Raw genomic sequence first — 21247 nt, 5'->3', positions numbered from 1 at the left:
CTGCAAGCAACAAACGAGGCAAAACAGTATGCTCAATATACAAAATGTGAAATTGGCCTAACTATTATATTTGAATGGCAGTTATAATGGTGGTAATTGGAGAGCCAATTGTTTTCTGAGGTGGTACTTATTGTAAAACGTTTGAGAACCACTGCTTTAAAGCAATACCCTAAAAACCTTTCAATTAGTATATGATTGTAAAAAAAATGATCTGATCTGAATCAGCTACACAACTGATCACAAGTACTTAGAGACATTAGAAAGCAGGTACGTTACATTCACTGTGCTGTCTCTTTCAATTCCATCAAATGGCCTTCCTTTTTCTGAGCTTGTAGCACCCTCTCTTGGTTGTAATGATGCAACTGCATCTAGGCATAAGGTCCGCCATGACTTGCAGTCTTTCTCCAAGCACGACTTTGCCACAGAAATTTAACCCTTTTGAAGCCAAGAGATCACTAGTCATTGTATCAAATTAAAACGATGAGAATTTAGGTCACTGACTGGTATTTGACAATGGTCTAGATTGGGTTCTATTATAGAAAGGCTATACGGACAAATATATGAAAAGATGCTTTTTATTGTGGGTATATCTAATGACCTTCCTTTGACCTTCTCTGCGTCCTTGAACTGTCTCACTGGATATGTGAGGGCTGGGAAGCAAATGCCACATCCAATCACCAGGACATATTCAGTTCCACAGGCAGATGCCTGACACCTACATGGTACACACTCTCCTACATTCATGAACAGAACTCTCTCTCTCTCTCTCTCTCTCTCGCTCTCTTACTCATATATATATATACATGCACACAAATCCCAGACACACACTCACACACACACATCCATCCATTCATGCGTACAAGCAAACGCAAATTACACTGGATTCAATGAACATATAATTATGTATATTTTTACAATCAGCACTGCAGTGCAAAACACAAAAGTGTCAAATTTGGAACATAGCAAATGAAAGAGGTGGGTTGAGCTGTGAGTTTGTGGCTGAGATCAAAGGACACAAACACTGGTACAGTGATTACATTAAGGCTATGGCACATCAACAGATTGTCATGAAGTGGTACACAGACCCTCTGTAACCTTAAAGACACAGCACTGCTACATTCTGCATCACAACACTGCTGCATCTCTGCTGCAGAGAATCCCATTACTAGAAAGGAAGGGTGTGGCTTCTTCCTGCAAACGTACCATCTGCCCATACGTGTGCGCGTGTGTGTGTGTGTGTGTGTGTGTGTGTGTGTGTGTGTGTGTGTGTGTGTGTGTGTGTGTGTTCCCCGCGTTCACATCATGCTGAGAGGGAGTGGTAAGATCACATCACTGCATTCCCCTCTGTGCTCTCTCTTTGTTCAGAATACACACACACACACACACACACACACACACACACACACACACACAAGACTGTGCTCCTCCTAGCCCAGTACCTGCAGAAGCTATTTTTAGCTGCAGCAGCAGTGATGTGGGTGCAGGCGTGACAGCCCCCTGGCTCCACTCTCACACACACTCTAGTGCACTCTAGTGGGCTTCTACTTCTACTGGGCTTCTCCACTCAATATACTGATGAAACACCCACACCCACACATACTGGACACACACAAACACACCCACACGCGCACACCCACACACACACATACACACACACACACACCTTCAGTTATTTCTTCAGGCATAACCATGGCCATACATTCACCATTCTTCTTTCACAATTTAAATGTAGTTAATTTCTAAATTTTTATGCTAACATATTTACTCATTCCAAATCTCAAAGAATTTAAACCAAACTGGTACAAGCAGAGCCAAATAGAGTCCCTCTGACCATTTGGAATCCTCTATATCTACATGTTAAAGGTATACTATGCAGTTTCAGGTATTTCTTACATAGTGTATCTTTAACACACTCACTGATATTCTTTCAGGATTTGCTTTGCATTTTTCGCTTTCTGACTTTGCATTGGTGGGGCTTGCTTCTGTCTTGATATTTGTGCCTTTATCTGTTAATAGCCAAAAGAGTCTAAAATTGACTGCCGTTGCTTGATTTCACTTTAGTACCCACTACCCAGTCAGAAAAAAACGACAACCAACATCATTATCAGTGTGCTGAAGAGACTGCTAAGGCTTTAGAGATAAGGAGCTGTGAGGTCCTGTAGCCGAGCCCTGGGTCAATACAGGAGTGTCATTCAAACAGACGACTCTGAGTACACCTCTGACACTCCTGTATGCACCACAATCCTTATCATCCTGTGCATTCTAATAGTGGCCACAAGTGTCGCTGAAGGGCAAATCCTGAAATGACCTGATCAGACAGTGGCCCACCTGCATAAGTAAGGAAGGGCTAGACATTAACAGCAGTGCATGCTAAACAAAATATAAATATACAGTGTTAAAGTACTGCTGTGATTGAATTGTAACAATCCACAAGAGATTAGAAATTAGAACGTCAGTCAGGATCGCAAAATAAAAACAAACATGGTCGAACAGGGTAATCAGATGTATTGACAATGACAGGTGTTATATTGCTTATTACACAACTGCCATATTAGCTTGTAAAAAAACATGTGACACATATATGAATGAACATTTTCAGTATGTGACCCAAACAAATGTCCTGTAGCTTTTTCAACGTGAGCTTCAACCTGGGTCGAGATCAGATGCAATCTGCATTAGGCCCACAGTCAGGAGATATTTTGAAAGTGAGGGGGACCAAATTGTGAACACAAACCCATAGTGAGATCAGATTTCCAGATATCGGATCGCCACCTCTGGCCCACTTTCGACCATCATATTTTAAACTTGCCAGAATATTAAGATAATACCATTGATTGTTTTCAAAATCTTTTTTGATAAAAATGGTGAAAACTGTGAGATGAGCACAACGCCAGATCTGCCCTCAGACCAGCTTCTTGCTATGTGCAATTCTACTTGTATTTTTTATTTTTTATTTATTTCACACTACTTGGGCCAATGGTAGAAAAAAGCAACATGGGATGTTGATATTTTATGAAGCCATGAATGAATCATCATGCCTATGATCCAAACATAGACTGCATGATCAAATAGCCTAGTTAGACCTACTTAAATTGTCTGGTATAAACCAAATCAACTCTCCACTGTGTGTTTGCAGTTAATATTTATGCAACGTTAGAACTTAACAAGTGTTGGCTTAACAAGTTACCAGTCCAGAACACACAGAAAATTGCAACAGAAAGTTGCCTTTATAATCTATAATCTATAACTATTTGTTCCAACAGCATTTAAACAAAGCATTTATAAAATTGAAAAAAAATTACATAAGAAGTAAAATAAAATACTGTTACTGTAGTAACTGTATCACATTATCCCAAGCTTAAAAGAGCTCCCCATGTCTGTGACAGGCAGACGTGACACCGCTAAATTCTCAGCTTGTTTATACCCCACACTGAACGCATAAGAACGCTAGGCCGTGTATTATGTTGGTTGGATTAATAGCCTACGGTTGGCAAAGAAAAGTCGTTTTCCTACCATGGGTCTCCAACGTACGTTCTCAAGATCATTCTCTTGCCGCCCCTTTCGAGCTAATTGCCAAAGGCTGAAGCCTACTACATTTAAACACAATTGTTGCGACTCAAGGCATTCCAGCCTATGAATTTTATAAAAAAAAGTAGCCTACTAAATCATGCATAATTAAACAATAACTCAATTTAGGCTACTTGGCTACGCAAAAAGGTTTCCATTACAGCGCAACCCCTATTCAATGAAGGGCTGCCTTGTCTCGCAATAAACAGCAGTGGAAATCCCGACACCTTTTCAACTGCATGAAACTTAACAGTGAACCATCAAATATCTCCCAGATTTCAGTGCCCATCAGTCCCAACATTTAGCAATATAATCAAACAGTCCAAAAGTCAATTAAATCCCAAACCAAAACGAAAATGCTTTTGATAGCCTACCGGTATGCCGCTCCAAACGAAACGCATGTCTAAATGCAGGTAAGAAATATTTTAAAAAGCCTGCCTCGAATACCAGCCTGCCTCAAATAAAGATGATGATGAATGATTTATGCTAAGAAAGTAACCTGGATTATTTTATGATTGTTAGTAGACAAACTGGCTTCAGATATCCAACAGAGTGAATATGAGATTGTGCAGTCTTACAGTACTGTAGATGGCTGTGGTTAGTGATGTGATGCTGTTATGGGGAGTTTTACAGTTAGCGCAAATCCTATATGTTATTATTTATTTAGCGTACCTATAAGGCTTTTTTTCCTTATCAAAAGTGAGGGGGACGACGGCTGTCTCTTCAGCACTGCGGGGGACATATCCCCCACGTCCCCCGTGCCTCCTGCACCCCTGCCCCCAGCTATCTATCCCAGACACCCCGCACTAAACCAAACCAACTGAGCACCGGTTGCAAAACGCATGGCCGCCACTGGAGAGTGGGAATCATTACACTGCAACTCTTACAATTCCACTGCAACCCACAATGACAGCTGGAGGATAAAGTGCATCCTGTACATGGCTCTCTTTAGCAGCCCATCAGGTGAGAGAGCAAAACTGGACCTGCAATCCTCAGCAAAACCACAGACCCACAGGCTCATCGAGGTCACTGTCAACGGAGGTCCTCACAATATTCAGCGATACACAGAAATATTTACCAGATCTCCAGTTAATCACATTTTGATGCATTTCCTAGTACTGAATATCATTTATTTGATGAGTTTATTTAATGGATGATGTCATTTATTTAATGAACTTTTATTTGGGGCATGGATTGAAATTAAATTGATCCCTGGTACAATCCTGCCTGTGGACTTTGAGTAACTAAAGCTTGGGAACATTGCACCAGAGCAAGAGAGGCCAAAGCCATTGTGCTGAAGAATGGGGTCGGAGCAGAGAAATCAGCCCTCACAATAGCGGCCATGGTGACACTCTGAGTGTGTGTGTGTGTGTGTGTATGTGTGTGTGTGTGTGTGTTACATGTGTATATTTTATATTTAGCTGACACTTTTATCCAAAGCGACTTAAGACAATCAAGGTACAATAAAGGCACAGTGCCACTAGGATGTTGTTAGTGCAGCAATAACATATATTCACATAGAATAGAATCACCTTTTATGTATGATCACTCAAGGACATCAGATGATGTTAAAGAAGATGTTAAAACCCTTAACTCACCTGGCAGTCAAAGTCCTGGAAGTTACGAGCATTCTGCAAAAGCAACAAAAAAGCAACAGGAAATCAATACATAAATCTTCTCAGAAACCTCTCCATGTCATTACTCTGCCTGTTTCTGCTATAACAGTGTGTATAGGGTGAACATACTAGAGTACTTGTGTGTGGTGATCACATCTAGAATTCACTTGTAGCACAGCGAACCTCTTGAAAACACATTTAAACGCAGACATGTCTTTTTGTGCCTGACATGTCTTTTTGTTCCATGAAAGTGCTTTCAATTCTGCCTGCCCTTGATCCTTGTGTTCTGTGCTGTTTTCTCATGGCCATACATACCCTTTACTCTGAGATCAATGTACTCAATATAATGCTCTCTCTCTCTCTCATTCTTTTTCTCTATCCCTTTCTGTCACCCTCCCCTTCCCTCTCTGGCAGTCTCTCCGTGTGAGCTGCTCTTGATGGTGGGGCCACTAGGTGGAGTGAGAGGTCAAAGAGTGTGCCTCAGTTCTTTCTCTCTGCGAGCTGACCGAGGGAATGCCCTCTCAGCTCTCAGCACTTGACGTGTGTCACCTGGGCCTCCTCAACATCAAACACGCTCAGCGCTCAACCTGGCACACCCTCTCTCTCTGCTTCTCTCCATTTCTCTCTCTCTCTCTCTCTCTCTGCCTCAAGCAATGTGAGATTACACATGATTTGATTTTTTCATTAACAACATTTCCTGTTATTCCTTCAGCAGCCAGCAGATCTAAAGTGGCTTACAGTACAGCCTAGAAATAGATTGTGTATGTGTGCGTCATGAATAGCAAAATACCGTAGCATTGTTATAACACTGCTCTACCAGGAATGAGGAACATTTCAATCCAATATCACCATTACAAACCCACTCAAAATAATGAAAAAAAAAGAAACATGACCAATGCTGACACATTATAATTATGACATGACTGTGCTGAATCAAGTATAACTGAACGGCCTCTCTCAGACTAAAGATGTGACATGGCAAAGATAGTCTGACACTAAACACACAACATGCTGACACAAGATGATGCAACCATGATACAACATGTTGGATGCTGGCAGATCTCCACACTCAGTGTTATTGCCAGAGATGGAGAGATGAAGAGATCTGTCTCACTCACCACTCACTCTCCACCCCTCTGTTGTTGTGATGGACACAACACACCACTGCAGCAGAAGCAGATCTCAGATCTGGCTGCCTGAGGCTGTTGTGATGTTTGTGTCTGTCTGTGTGTAGTGTGTGTGTGTGTGTGTGTGTGTGTGTGTGTGTGTGTGTGTGTGTGTGTGTGAGTGTGTGAGTGAAGTATTTCTGATGTGCTGCAATATTTTTGATGCCCTTTCCAGACAAGCGAGCGAACTCGGAAACATCTTTGATCTTCGCCTCTTCCTACTGCTTTCCTCTTCTTTATCATATTCTTCTCTCTCTCTCTCTCTCTCTCTCTCTCTCCCTCTGTCTCTCTCTTTTGAATTCTCACGTTCGCCCACTGCTAACTCCCGCTGTCTTTATTTACGCTATTATAGTTTCCCTGCCTTTTAAACCCCCTTTTGAACATTCCAATCCTATTTTCCCTCTTTCCCCCTCCTCTCTCTCTCTCTCTCTCCCTCCCTCTCTCTCTCTCTCTCTCTCTCTCTCTCCTCTCTCTCTCTGGCTCCATCTCTTTGGCTACAGTAACCTACACATGAATAATTCAGTTTGATGAACTGAGAGTGCTGATGGAGTGATGACCTGAACCATCAATAACAAAGTGTGCATGAGTATGTTTAAGAAACTGTGTGTGTGTGTGTGTGAGAGAGAGAGAGAGAGAGAGAGAGAAAGAGAGACAGAAACAGAGAGAGAGAGAGAATGTGTTTGTGTGTGTGAGAGAGAGAAACAGAGAGAGAATGCATGCGTGTGTGTGACAGGACAGTGGGTAAGTGAATGAGTGAGTGAGTGAGTGAGTGAGTGAGTGAGTGTGTGTGTGTGTGTGTGTGTGTGTGTGTGTGTGTGTGTGTGTGTGTGTGTGTGTGTGTGTGTAAGCCTGCTAAAAAGTGAAGCAAAGTTGTGGATATGTGTGTGAGACTATGTGAGTAGATGTACTGTATGCACTGAGTTATGTAACAGCGCCGCAGCGGGTATATCTCTCATATTTTAAAATCAGTCTGGGAGAAGAAACGGAGTGCTTGCGTGAGTGCTGGGTTTGTGACCACGCTTATGGCATCGAAATATCAGTGTGCATACACTATGCTATGCACACACACTTTTAGTGGTCTGGTCCGTGTCCATCGGATTGTTTAGGTCATGCTTGTGAATCTTAAGTGTAAACATTTACAAGGGTCCACAATCCACATGTTAATATGTGATTCTCTCTAACTCTATGTGTGTGTGTGTGTGTGTGTGTGTGTGTGTGTGTGTGTGTGTGTGTGTGTGTGTGGTTTTTGAGGTCATTGTACCTTGTTGGTCAGCAGGGGCTTGATCTCAGTCAACTGGACATCCTGTAGCTCATCCATCTCTCTGCTCTGGGAGAGGAAAAGAAAGACAAAGAGAGAGATAAGTCGTTATAGATTCATTCAAGCTACACTACAGCATCAAGTACCAGTGCCTTGAAAACTACATCCCCCATAAATAAATCAGTCCTTTACATTACATCACAATCTTTTAGGCTCGCTACAGCGCAGTGCTACAGTGCTACAGTGCTACAGTGCCACGCAGTGAAACAGCCTGTCTCTACAACCACCACAACCAGCACACGCAATTTTTCACTAACATCACAGGAGCTGACATCAGAGGCTACAGGCTACTCTCATAACGTGCGTTGCCATAGGGACGGAATTGCCAAATCACTTTCAAATCATTCGTCAAATGTCTTCGGGGGAAAGTCATAAAACTAAACACTCATTCCAACTCCTCTGTCCAGAACAGCAGTCTCGTTGCCAGAATGGGTAATAAGACCTGCTTGGAAAAAAGAAAGTCTACATACTAATACATACATCTGCAGTAAATGATTAAAGTCCACTTTTACACTGCTCACACGGTCCTACATTTGGCGCAAGCCCTCAGACATCATAATATTCATGTAAGACAAATGATTTACACGGTGTGTTTTACGGCAGTGGTGCGCTCTCGCTTCTGTACACACTTGGCGGCGGGTGGAGCTGATGCTTGGCTCATTTTTTATGGATGTGGACTCGACCCTCGTAACCCCCACAAAGGGGTCCTGAGGAGGAGAGGTGATCAGGCAGGGGGACGGGCAGCTAAATACGCCCAAGCCATTTATTCGCCCCAGGAGACCTGGTCGTACACACACACACACACACCAGCACACACACACACACACACACACACACACACACACACACACACACACACACACACACACACACACACACACACACACACACACACACACACTCTCTCTCTCTTTCTCTCCTTCTCTCTCTCTCTCTCTCACACACACACACCAGAGCCTCAATGCCTGCTCAAGGGCAAAACACACACAACTAATTACACATTCTTGGTCCCCTGGTGAGGTGAAGTTTTTAAATTCCTCCTCTGTCACGACTGTTCTGGCCTGTAGGGAAATATTTGGATTTTTGAGCAAGTGGGATGTTGATTGGTCACATCTCCATCTTCCTTTTACTGTACTGTGCCTCCTCCTCTGGTCACTGGTGGAGGAGTTTTTTGTTCGGGTCATCTATCAAACTCTACAGCTGAATAAGATTGGGTCCTATATGTAGGAAGCCCAGGGTTCTTGGTGATGAGGTGACGTGAACCTTGGAGAATAACCTCAGCAGAGCACTCATGCGCAATTATAGATCACTGCCACCCACCAAGCCTGTGGCAACTGGCACGGGTCAAGTGAAATGGACTCCAGTCACACATCCATCAAAGGTTTGTTGCGACTTTCACAAGATCAAAGCATTTTCACTATTACCAGGGTGTAGCCTGGGGCAGAGTTAGCCTTCCGTCTCAATCTCAAAACCTAGTTCAAATGTCCTTTTTCTAAACAGACACACGGATCACATGGGGATGGAGGTCAGTGACTAGTATAATTTCAGTCCTTACTGCATTGCTGCTGAAAAGTCCTCATGTGGTCATTACACAGTAGTGGGGCTTTGACATGCCTGTTGTTGAAAATCACTAGTCATACCATAGGTTTGTGGTGGATTATGGCGCTGGAGTCCTTCCCTACATTTAACTGAGAGGAGGTTGTCAAATCAGGTGTACCCTAAACTAGAAAGTCTGAATGGCTATGATAGATTTAGAAATTACATCACCAAAACCATCAATTAGACAACAGAATCAGTAGGGTACCAGTTTTGTTCCATTGTACCAGGCCTACTGTATGTCAAAAGCAGGCTCGGATGAAGCTGGGAAGGATTAAACACACGGTTTCCACACCACGGAAATCAACAGTGATAATCATGATGTTTGAAATGAAAACGGTAATTATTATCGTCAACAATTTTATCGCGGTTATACCATTCTACCATTATTGTACCATTGTACCATTATACCGGTAATCGTTACATCCCTAGTACAAAGACAAGCGGGTAGAGTGAATGGGTCCCCCAAAGAAGCTAGAAAAGCTTATAGGTGGGGGCCCACCAGTGCTGTATTAAGAGTGTCTTACCAATAGTGTTATGACTACATCCTTAAAGTAGATGTCTGTCTTGGCTGTGAGCTTATTGAATAAAACACATCTTCAATGGTGTTTCTACTCCCATGGTCACATTGGTACATGATCAATCAGTGGTTTAAATGGCAAGCAGCCTGGAATTCCATTCAGTGAATGGGCATAAAAAAATATCGAAGGAGTCTGAACTGTTTGTACATATCACGCATCGGAAGTGATTAGCAGGGTGAAAATCTGCCCTGCAATCTTGCTGGCAAAGCCGGCTCCCAGGCGCTAAATAATATTTAGACAAGACGAGAAGGAAAAACAAATATTCAGCATGCTTCAAAAGATTTACACCAGCGCTCGGTTCAATCCAACGCTTCCTGCGGCTGCTACAGAAACTGGGGCAAGGGCAAAGGCTAACTGTAATCATGGCCCCGATTCGCCTGGGAAACACAAGGGCCCAGCTTAGACTGACGGACAGCTTAGACTGACTGACTGACTGACTGACTGACTGACTGACTGACTGCTTGACTCACAGTAGGTTTACATCTCTGATGCCCCATTTTTCTTACCAGGTTTTCTGGACTTGGAATAGGAAATTCAATCCATCAATTTGGCATCCAAATACTATTGATTTACTAATTAGGACAAGACAAATCCCTCAGCGGAATTCCTTTGCCGCTTGCTTTCTTGACAACAACTACTCAAGGAGGCAATTCTGACCGCAGAATTTGGATTGATTCCCTGAACGGACCAACTAATACCCACCTCACTCCACCACACACACACACACACACACACACACACACACACACACACACACACACACACACACACACACACACACACAGAAGAAACAGCCCTCCCTCTGAAAAACAGGCCATCCACTGTCTTGTACGCGCACACCACTAGCATCCCCCCATTGTGGCCATTTCTTGCATGCTATGGTATGTTCCAGCGTTGCCATAGAGACAAAGAGAGAGGCAATTGTTTATTTTTGGGCAAGGAGCCCCAGAGGACAAAGCCATGTACAAGAGGCACAAGCTGCACGGCAGGCTGTGGCATTAGCCAACATAGACAGTAAATCACTGAGGCTTTAGAAAAAAGCAGAAAATCTGTGCCCCCCCCCCCCCCCCTCTCTCCGGTTCTCTCAAACCCCCCTATCAGACTAGAGCTGTGGGTCCCAGCAGACATGCATAATTCCAGCACAGGCGCATGGGGGGGAGAGAGAGAGAGAGAGAGAGAGAGAGAGAGAGAGAGAGAGAGAGAGAGAGAGAGAGTGTGTCCTTAAGGGTCGCTTTCATCAGTAATGATTACCGCTTTTGCCAATGTTTATCCCACGGCAATAAATGAGTTGGTTATTAAGTTGCCAGAGGTCATAAAGGAGAAATACCTTTGGGGGCTCAATCTTTGGATAAGATAACAGAGTGAGTGTACTCAAAGTCATTCTCTTCTGCAATTGCTATGGCACTTTCACAAAATAGGATATCCACTTTATAAAGAGATAAGGCACCGGGGAGTGAGAATGGATAGACAGCGAAAAGAGAAGTGGTGAGATTGGATGAGAGGAGAGATAGAGGCATAAAGATAGGAGTCAGATGAATAGACTGGAACAGGAAAGAGTGAGAGAAGGTGACAGAGAGAGGGAGATATAGAGAAAGTGTGTGAGAGTGATAAAGAGACAGATATGCTTAAAGATAGAGTGATGACAGAGACAGAGGAGAGGAGACAAAGAGGAAAAGGCTAAAGTGAGAGAGAAAAAGAAAAAAGAAAAAGAAAAATGATGATTAGATGATGATCATGACGGCAGGAGACTCTAAAGTAATTTAAAGAGCAGTCTGAGTCTGTGCAGATATAACTTGGGCCTAGCATGACAGACCCAACCTGATAATATCAAAAATCCTACACTGAATGTTTAGGTGTGGCTGTTCTTTTGAAAGTACAGCATGGACACCACATAACTATGACAGATCTCTTTTTAGGTTGTGTGACCTTTCATAGTAAGGTGTAGTGGCCCGTAAACTGCAGTTGTTTGCTTTACAGTAAGCAGTAGTAAGATGGTAACTCCATAACACAGTTTTAAGTCTGAGGAAGAGCCGCCACACACACACACGTCACAAACAAAATAAAACACTGTGAATGGCAGCTATATGGTGTGCGGATCATCTCCTATTGTTTTTGATACTGATGTGCTGGATCCTGCACCCATTAAATTTTGGCCGTGGGAGGTGCATGGCCTTGCACTGCTACAGCAAGCGTTAGGCCTTGTGGTTGGCTCTGGAGGTGTGAGGGAGCATTGGCTCCTGTGGAGCCTTTGAAGCGAGACAGTAGTGTTGATGTCTGCAGAGTTCTGATCCTATTTGTCCCGAGTGCTGCACGCCATTGTGTGATAAGTGGCTCAGTTTTAGCTGCTGACAAACTGGTGAGCGGTCTTCATGCGTCAGACAAAATTAGTCTCATCTATCTCCTGTCTCCACAGCGGGACAGGACACTCCTCTCATGTCCTCTCACAAGCGCACACACACGCGCACACACACACACACACACACACACACAATAGAATCACTTACACACACAAATATACACGCATGCAACAAAAGCTAGTCTTGCTACCTGCCGTGTCAGCGAACACTGCCACATGATGGATGGATGGAGGTGGGGATTGTGCTTCGCCGACACCCCTCCCCCACCCCGACAACCCACCCATCCATCTCCATCTCCCAGTGGTGGCGGGGTGAGGAGGAGAGGGGAGGGGAGGGATGCCTATAATCCAGGTTCTTTCGACACCACAGGCCCTAACACTGACCCCAACAACCCCCCAGCTTTATACCTCTATCTTAGAACTTAGAACTGACCCTGAGTCAGTGAAATCTCTGCCTTAATGACAGAGATGACTAGAGGCTATAAACATACAACATCAGTCAAATTCAGTGAATTAAAAAAATTAAGTGTGTGTGTATGTGTGTGTGTGTCTGTGTGTGTATGTGTGTGTGTGTGATGAAATAAATGAAGGCTTGTTAATGGCTTCCAATTATAGACCACTGTCTCTGGATGACATAAACACATTGAGGTATCTGACATCTGTAGGGCGCTTGGGAGGCAGACAGAGAGAAACTGCACTAGATCAAAGATTGGCGTCACAGACGGGGCAGATACACACACATCCCAGAGTTCTCTCTGCTTTCAGCATGTGGGTTGACAGGCAGATGATGGGGATCAAAGATTCTTGTCATGAATATTCTAAACTGGTAGACAAACAAACTAGAATATCCCCATGCGCGGAAGCAAAAAGTTTGAACACGCATTATAGTTGTATAGGCTACACATATAGACACAAAAACACAAAAAACACACACACACACACACAGTGTGCCCCAGCGCTGTCTTTCTCACTTAGCGCAAATTACTTTAATGACATTCCCCAATTACTGGCATTGGAAAAGTGTTTTTTTGGATTAGCGGTGGAGCATGAAAGAACGCATAAAAAAGGGAGGGGGACGGGTTGGAGGGGGGGGGGGTATGTGGGGTGGCTCAGCAGTGAACCTCTGCCAACTCCACCACCTACATTGAGCAGAGAATAGAGGAGTTCGGACTGTTGTCAGCCCCTGTAAAGCACTATCGGGCGACCCATGGGATCACTGAAACAGAGAGGGAGAGAAAAAGGGTCCACGCAACTCAAATCTACCGCGCTGGCCGCTTATTAAAAGCTTTATCCGCCCCATTTTCCACATTCATTGAATCCTAACAAACGGGAAAGTGGACACGTCGTCTGGCGGCAGATTGTATTAACCTTGGGATGTATTAGAATTCTCAAGGTCCAGGCCTTCAGTATGCAAATGCAACCTATTGCCACCCACTAGACCAGAGCTTTGTTCCTGATACGTAATGTTGGCTGAGGGGGTGTTGTGTCTCCCTTGACAGAATGTCTATCTGTTGATTGTTTGGAGTGGTGAGGTGATATCTCGTGTGTGTGTGTGTGTGTGTGTGTGTGTGTGTGTGTGTGTGTGTGTGTGTGTGTGTGTGTATGTGTGTGTGTGTGTGTGTGTGTGTGTTGATGATGTGGTTATGAGGTTTCAGCTGGGTGGCCTTTAGAGACACAAAAAGTGGCTAATGACTTAACTCAAAGTTTACCAACAACGCTAAATAACCACGCTACCTCGCCGTTCAGTTCTCCAGCTGTGACAGATTGAGCTGTTAGCTCCATCAAGGCAAACAGCCAGAGTCTGACTGGAAATTTGTGCTCAATTACACGCGCGCACACACACACACACACACACACACACACACACACACGCACGCCACACACACACACACACACACACACACACACACACACACACACACACACACACACACACACACACACACACACACACACGCACACACACACACACACACACACCATTCTCCATGCTGGAAGCATGCTTCTAATCTGTTCTCGGCGTAATTCTGTTTTAAAAGACTGTGACAGGCTCAGCTCCAGATTATGTCCAACCAGCGTCCCTCCAACCAGCGGCCATTGGGTAAGGGAATTAAGGGAGAAAATCTCTTCATTTGACATTTTTCCCCAAGCGGACCAAAAACAAAATTCAATGTTTGTGGTAATACTGTGACACAATCCCCTCCCCTCCCCCACTGTCCAGAGAATGCAGGGTCACAGGTAGAGACACAGAGGTTGGCAGAGATTTGTTTACACAAACACAATGTGAAAACAATATGGTTCTTTCTATTATCTTGCTTAAACACCACACACACACACACACACACACATTCTTACGAATACATCAAACACACTGATTAACTGACCATCTTGTAATGCACCCTTTTATGTCTCTCATCAAGTCTGTCCCTTTCTATCCCTCACAAACGCCAACTGTTAGAAATTTCAATTAATTTCTTCAAACATTTTCCACCTTTCCTTAATGCTATATATCTGTCTTTCTCATAAAAAAGGCTGCAGCTAACACCAGGAACATATCACCAGGCTACCATTATCATCAATTGACAAGTGATGGTTCAATAAAGGGCTCTCACACGTCAAACGTGTCTCTCTCTCTCTCTATCTCTCACTCTTTGCCCCTCATCTCCCCCTTATCTCTGCCATCTTGTGCATACACAAATGTAGACGCAGAGCATCTGCCAGATGATTACATGTAAATGTACAGTATATGTAAATGCAAATAGACTGACACAACCTTGCAACCCCCCACATATACCACATCAGTATATTTTGCCTCTCCCACCAAATGACCTTTCTTCCTCTCTCTCTCTGTTGTTTTTCAGAATAAAAGCATATGGTTGTGTAGAGGACCCATGTTCCTGTTCCTCTAGCCCTCCTGACCTTTCATTTCTGAGGCACTCCACGCGGCACGAGGCCAGATTAATCTGCCGCTCGGGCAGACGTACCTGATGAATCTTAAACAGGAAGTGCCTGTGCAGAGGAGTGGGCTCTTCCATCCCCCCATCTTTTCCTCTCCTCCTTCTCTAACCCTTCTCTTCTCCCTCCATTATTGTCTCTCGGAGGGAAGAGACGGCACAGCAGACGGAGATGGTGACCTTGTTGTCTTTGTCTCTCTCACTCTATCTCTCTCTCCCATTTCATTTCATTTTGTGATTATCCCGGTGCCTCTTTCTCTTCTTGCTGTACTCTTACCTCTCTCTCTCTCTTTCTCTCTCGCTCTCTCTCTCTCTGTCTGTTGTAGCGTGATGGTGGGATCCCTGTGTTGTGAGGTAGAGTGACTCACACAGGGGCTCACTTCATTAGTAAATCCCTGTGCTGCCACAATGCAGCTCTGCAGCACTGGAGAGTGCCAAAAGGGGGAGTTCCCCTCTTACACACAAACACTCTACACTACACTGTCATAAACACAAACATGCGCACGCACACACACACACACACACACACACACACACACACACACACCACAGAGTCACAGTCTAGAAATGTGCCAGACACTGCCCTAGGCCACTGGAATCAATTAACAGGAACAAAGAGGCACACACACACACAGGCATGCACACACACACACACACACCGAGCAACTCGGTTGTCCACTCAGCTCTCAGTGGGCAAGTCCAGGTGGATTGATGTGGCTGGAGGAGGGTGTTCCTGGCCCCTGGGCATCCCCTTCTCTCTCTCCCCTCATTCTCCCAGGGCTTTTAAAAGATTGCATTATTTCTCTACTGGGCCACTTTATCGCCTAATGGCCTTATGAGATAACAAAAAAAACCCTCCAACATATTGATTCAGGCTTTAATATTTGTTGGCATCGTTGCTGAGTCTGTTTCAAAAATGTAACTACCCCCTTCCCCACACCCTGTGAAAACATTCAATCTTTCACACAAACACACACACACACACACACACACATTATGGGAAGTATCCTTTGAGTGTTCTGGCTCTAATATGTAGCCTACTTGTAATATGTGCTTTGATTTAATACTCTCCTGGTGCTTTTTCTCTGCACTTAAGCATAAACGTTGCTCTGCCTTCCACAGCGTTTTGCACACCACTCAAATAGGCATGCTGTGTGGCTATTGATTCTTAAATGCTGCCACTGTAGTGTGTTGTAAGATAATAATGAAATATGTAACACTTACAATAGGTCCGCTCAAAATATAATACAGTGTGTCGTTCAGACAAATGGATTTGGATTATAGCTATATGAACGCACGCTATAAATCCGTTCTGTAGACATATTACTTCTTTACACACAGTACATGAATCTTTTTCATCACTTGTGCTGCTTGTGTGTTTTAAAACTTGGAGGAAAAGAGATACACACAACGAAAAACACTTGCTAGCCGTTTTAGTTCAGTGTTTACCTGGGAGCCAGCAAACACACCTGATGCTTGTAGTGTTGACAACACACAGAGGGCTCAGATAACCAGCCTATGACGAAGAGTGTGTGAGACAGTGAAACACTCCTCTCAATACTGACAGCAAGCCCCTTCGTAATGAGTTGCTCTATGGTGTCGGGCCAGAGATATTTCTGTGTTCATGTATAAGTGATGCCTCGGTCCGCCTGGTGCAGTGAAGCTTGTTAGTGGGGAGGCGGTCTGCGATTTAGTGATTTGATTCTTGGAAGCTGCTTTCTCTGCTGACCCAGAGAGACAAAAGGATTGGCTTGTGCTGGGCTGCAGTGGACCAAATTACCCAAACCTCAGCAACACCTCAAACACGAGTCACTCTCCCTCACTGATGAGGCCAGACTCGTCTGGCTAACCCATCCCTTAATGCAGCCAAAACGCAATAAGGACCAGCATTTCGACACTGAACGCTCAGTCATTGAAGTCTCTGAAGAAATCCATTTGTTTTATAGGAAGGCACACGCACATTGTCATTCAGCAACCGTGAGGGTGATTTTTGGAAGCTGAGTCGATTTATCAACCGCCTCAATCAATTAATCAATGAATAAAACAATTATGTTCAATCAGAATCCTTATTTTGGACAGCCTGGGGAGAAATCAGGATGCAAGAGGAGGAACACACAACCAGACAGTCCCGGTAAATCCACAGCTATTAACTGGATGGGAGACATAGCTCATGGACGAGCCCTCACGGATGTGACGTGAGCTTGGCTACGCGCCTCCCTGGCCTGGCCACCTCTCTTGCGCTCCGCGAGCCTATAAATAAGGCTAAACGTGTGAGATGTTGAGGGAACCTTCAGTGCTTTTAATAGAGCACCTGACTTCAGGGGCACAGCCCCCCCCCGGGAGTTCCCAGAACGGGGAGGAGCTAAACGCTAGGTTGCTAACTGCTACCTGGTGTATGTCATTTTTCAACCCACTCACTAGCTTCCTGTGGTTAGATAATAGAAGACGTTTTAGATCAAATAATTCTGCCAAGTACCAAAACATCACTCTCAGGCACAGGTGTATGCCACTGTAGCTGGGTGGGACGGATGTGCGTGTGTCGAAGGTAAGAATGATAAAGCTAAAAGTGAGAAGAGCAAAGCGCCATCAATCTGGTGAATTAATATGAGAGCTTGAGAGCAAAGGGAATGTTGCTAGCAGAGGGAGGCACAGCCTTGATAAAGATAAAGCCGATCTGCAAGCTAATTATCTTTGTGCTTAATGATCTATGAGAATCTGGAATGGCCTTGTGTTAAATGAACACACACATACACACATGCATACAGACACACAAACACAGATCCAAATTCACACATACACACACATTTACACACAAACACGAGGCCCAGATATACAAATACAAAAGCAAGCCAGTATTACAGCATTAATGTTAATATCGTTGCTTGAGTGAGAGAAAATGTAGCCTAAGATAAGAGTGTAATTCTTGGTAGACAGAGACACTTTCCACAACAATGGGTATTTTTAAAACTAAGCTTCAAGCAGAGATGAAACACAGCTTAGCCCAAGAATAAATAAGATGCATCTTTCTTTAGTCAAGCAGCAGCATGACAAGATGATGATATGGAGTGATGAAGCCCAGAGGGCTTGACAAAGAGAGAGGGAGTGAGGGAGGGAGGGAGAGAGGGAGTGAGAGTGAGTGAGAGAGAGAGAGAGAGATACCCTGTCAATGTGGGCATTTCACTGGAAGATTGACAGCCTGGCGTGTTGTCAACAGCCTCACAATGCTCACTCTCTCACTGTCCTCACCTCTAGTGTGTGTGTGTGTGTGTGTGTGTTTCTGCCAATTTCCTCAAGAATGTGTCTCTGTACATGTGAGCATGTAGGAAAGACAAAGAGTGTGTGTGTGTGCATGAGTGTGTGTGTGCATGTATGTATGTATGTGTGTGTCTGTGTGTGTGTGAGCATGTATGAAAGAGAGAGAGAGAGAGAGTGTGTGTGTGTGTGTGTGTGTGTGTACTTTGTGCTGATACACACCCACATGACATCCACCTCAACAGCTTGACCTTTACCAATGACTGCACCTCACGGTCACTTCCTCTCACCAGACTTCATAATGCCGGCCAGACCACAGAGCCTGTCCGATCCGGGGGGACAGCACAACACAGCTCTCTATTGTGTGGCTGCGAGATAGCATTAACCTCACCACACAATGTCCTCCATCCCAGGTGGAGTTCCTAGACCCTCTGTGGCCTTCATTCCAGGAAATCGGACCCAAAAAAGACTTAACCAACCATGCTTGAGTGGAGCGCCATGCTTATTCGCTCAGTCTGAAAACACAGTCACAGAGAACAGGGCCAGAGTGAAAACGCCGTCTCCGGCACTTACCGAGACCTCTACAAGCACCTCTCACTCATGGTGGATCAGAGGCTGCCCCCACCACCACTACTGCTGCTGCTGGTTCTGTCGCTAGTTCATCTCCTCCTCACGCTTCATTTCAGCACACTTACCAAGTCCAGGGAAGGGGGGACTTTACCATCCACCATTTGTTAGATGTAATTAAAATGTAGCGGGGGTGTTCCGCACTGCGAGACTTTTTCTCCGGCGCTGCAAGCTCTGCTCGGGCAGCGAGCGGAGCAGGCCTCTGATGTCAGTGCCAGCTCTGTGGGCTGCTAACGATCTTCAAAACGAGGAGAAGGCCGCAGCTGTGGAGAGGAGAGGAGAGGAGTGCCCTCTTCTCTTTCCTCAATCTCTTACTCAAGTCTGCATTGGAGAGTGTGCCAGGTGTAGGGGAAAGGGCATCTCTTCAAAGGAGGGCCTGTGGTCTTGGTAATAAATCTGGAAATCAGCCAAGCCTAGCACAGCACAGCACAGCACAGCAGACCACAGCACATCCCTGTCCTTCCTCCAGGTAAGGGTGAAACAACAGAGCCTGAAATAATAACTGTGACAGGAGCCCACTGTAAACACAGTAAACAAGGAGCCATATTGATAATTTCTTTCATATCCCAGGGGAATAGGCTCGGCAGAGAACGCAGAGGTGCTCGGCCTTCGCCAGGTATTTAATGATATTGTCACTGCCTCTCTCCTCTCCTCTGGTGAAGCAGACGTCAGTCCAGGACAGGAGAGAGTGGAGACAGGAAGGCTGCGGTGCCCTTTTTAATAAAAAAAAAAAAAAACTCCTCCCCACTAGAGGACACCGCGGGACGCCCAGAGAGTGGGTTTGGACGGGTTCCACTTTGCCGGATCAACAAGGCTGACACCTGTGCCGCTGCTGCCAGGGACACCTGCTGCTGAGCGGTTCTGCCGGAGCGGGCCGGCCAGGGGAGAGGACCTCCATGCTGTCTCTCAGTGACAGCCAGGGAGAGCGCTGCGGAGAGGTAAATGACCAATCCTCATTCACTCACACTGCAGCCAGGTGTAAACGAATGTACGTGCACGCACGCACACACACGTATGTACAGAGACAGACAGACAGACAGACAGACACACACACACACTAACACACACACACTAATATGCACATCATAGAGATGTACTCACACACAAAAACAATGTGGCAGTCTGGCAGATGTTTTTAGGACTTAGGCGCCACTTTAAGGTGTCTCTTCTCTCTGCGGTCTCAATCAGCTGGATTGTTCTCTCAGCCAACCCTGACAGACAGCTTTATTGAGTAATAGAGGAGTGGTGAGAGGCCGACTGATGCACACACACACACACACACACACGCACACACACCCGCACACACACACACACAAACTTTCTCTCCCTTGTGTTCGTTTTCTCAGAAGAGAGAGAAGAAAGAGAGAGAGAAAGAGTCAGAGAGAGAGAGCTGAGAGAGAGAGAAAGAGAGAGAGTCAGAGAGAGAGAGAGAGAAAGAGAGAGAGATAGCTGAGAGCTTGACTGAGAGCAAACGCTTAATTAAATCTCTCATCTCCCATGTGTTCAAGCAGACTGAGCTGCCAATCGGCTCAGCAACTCTCAGCCCAATAGCCTAGAAGTGATACCTGATTTTGGACTGCTGTTTATCCTCACCTATCTGTCTCTAATGTGTGTGTGTGTGTGTGTGTATGTATGTATGCTCGCGCCAAGATGTACGTGCATGTTGAGGTGAACAAGCGAAGCCAGTGCCTGCCCATAACATAATGAGTCTCAAACCATCTACTACACAGTTACCATCATGTCATACCAGTCATGATGATGTGGTGCTTTACTTTCTGCACCAAGCAAGCATGCCATTCAGAATAGATACCTTGGAGCACAGGTAAACAAACACCACAGGTCTTCAGGGGATACTTGCTCAGTGCGTCATACACCACATGGGATTGGGGGGGACTGTCCTTAATTAAGCTGTGGGCATGTGAATACCCTACCTCATCTGCTTATTTCTACCCTAGATGAGATATGGGTGGTCCAAGCACATCATTTACAAACCTGGATAAGTTTACTCAGAGCAAATGGTTGACTCCTAATGGAAGAGCCTCATGGGTTCATTCACCTAGCAAACCAAAGCTAGGCCTATAGGTCAAAGCTCTTCTGGAGGTTTACCACTTATTCAGAGTTAACAGGACCAGCCTTGTTTGACACTAAACATTTGGAATAGGCCTTATCCCCCTACTGTGTACACAAAAAGTAACAATGTATTACCATATAAAT

The 21247-nt window shown here is 44.9% G+C and overlaps 1 protein-coding gene across 2 annotated transcripts in view; it reads right to left on the bottom strand.

Moving 5' to 3' along the window:
• ndrg3a (ndrg family member 3a) overlaps positions 1 to 21247 on the bottom strand; it is a 47985-nt gene that overhangs the window by 25287 nt on the left and 1451 nt on the right. For both annotated transcript variants that reach the window (XM_048255197.1, XM_048255198.1), the window contains exons 2-3: positions 7611 to 7676; positions 5166 to 5198 (exon numbers count right to left, since the gene is read on the bottom strand). In XM_048255197.1, coding sequence (XP_048111154.1) covers positions 5166 to 5198; positions 7611 to 7667 — 90 coding nt within the window. In that variant the 5' untranslated portion in view covers positions 7668 to 7676. The remainder of the gene's footprint in view (positions 1 to 5165; positions 5199 to 7610; positions 7677 to 21247) is intronic.

This window comes from Alosa alosa, chromosome 10 (assembly GCF_017589495.1).
Source record: "Alosa alosa isolate M-15738 ecotype Scorff River chromosome 10, AALO_Geno_1.1, whole genome shotgun sequence".
NCBI lineage: Eukaryota > Metazoa > Chordata > Actinopteri > Clupeiformes > Clupeidae > Alosa > Alosa alosa.
The sequence above is the reverse complement of the archived record's forward strand: the minus strand, read 5'-3'. Positions and strand labels throughout refer to the sequence as shown.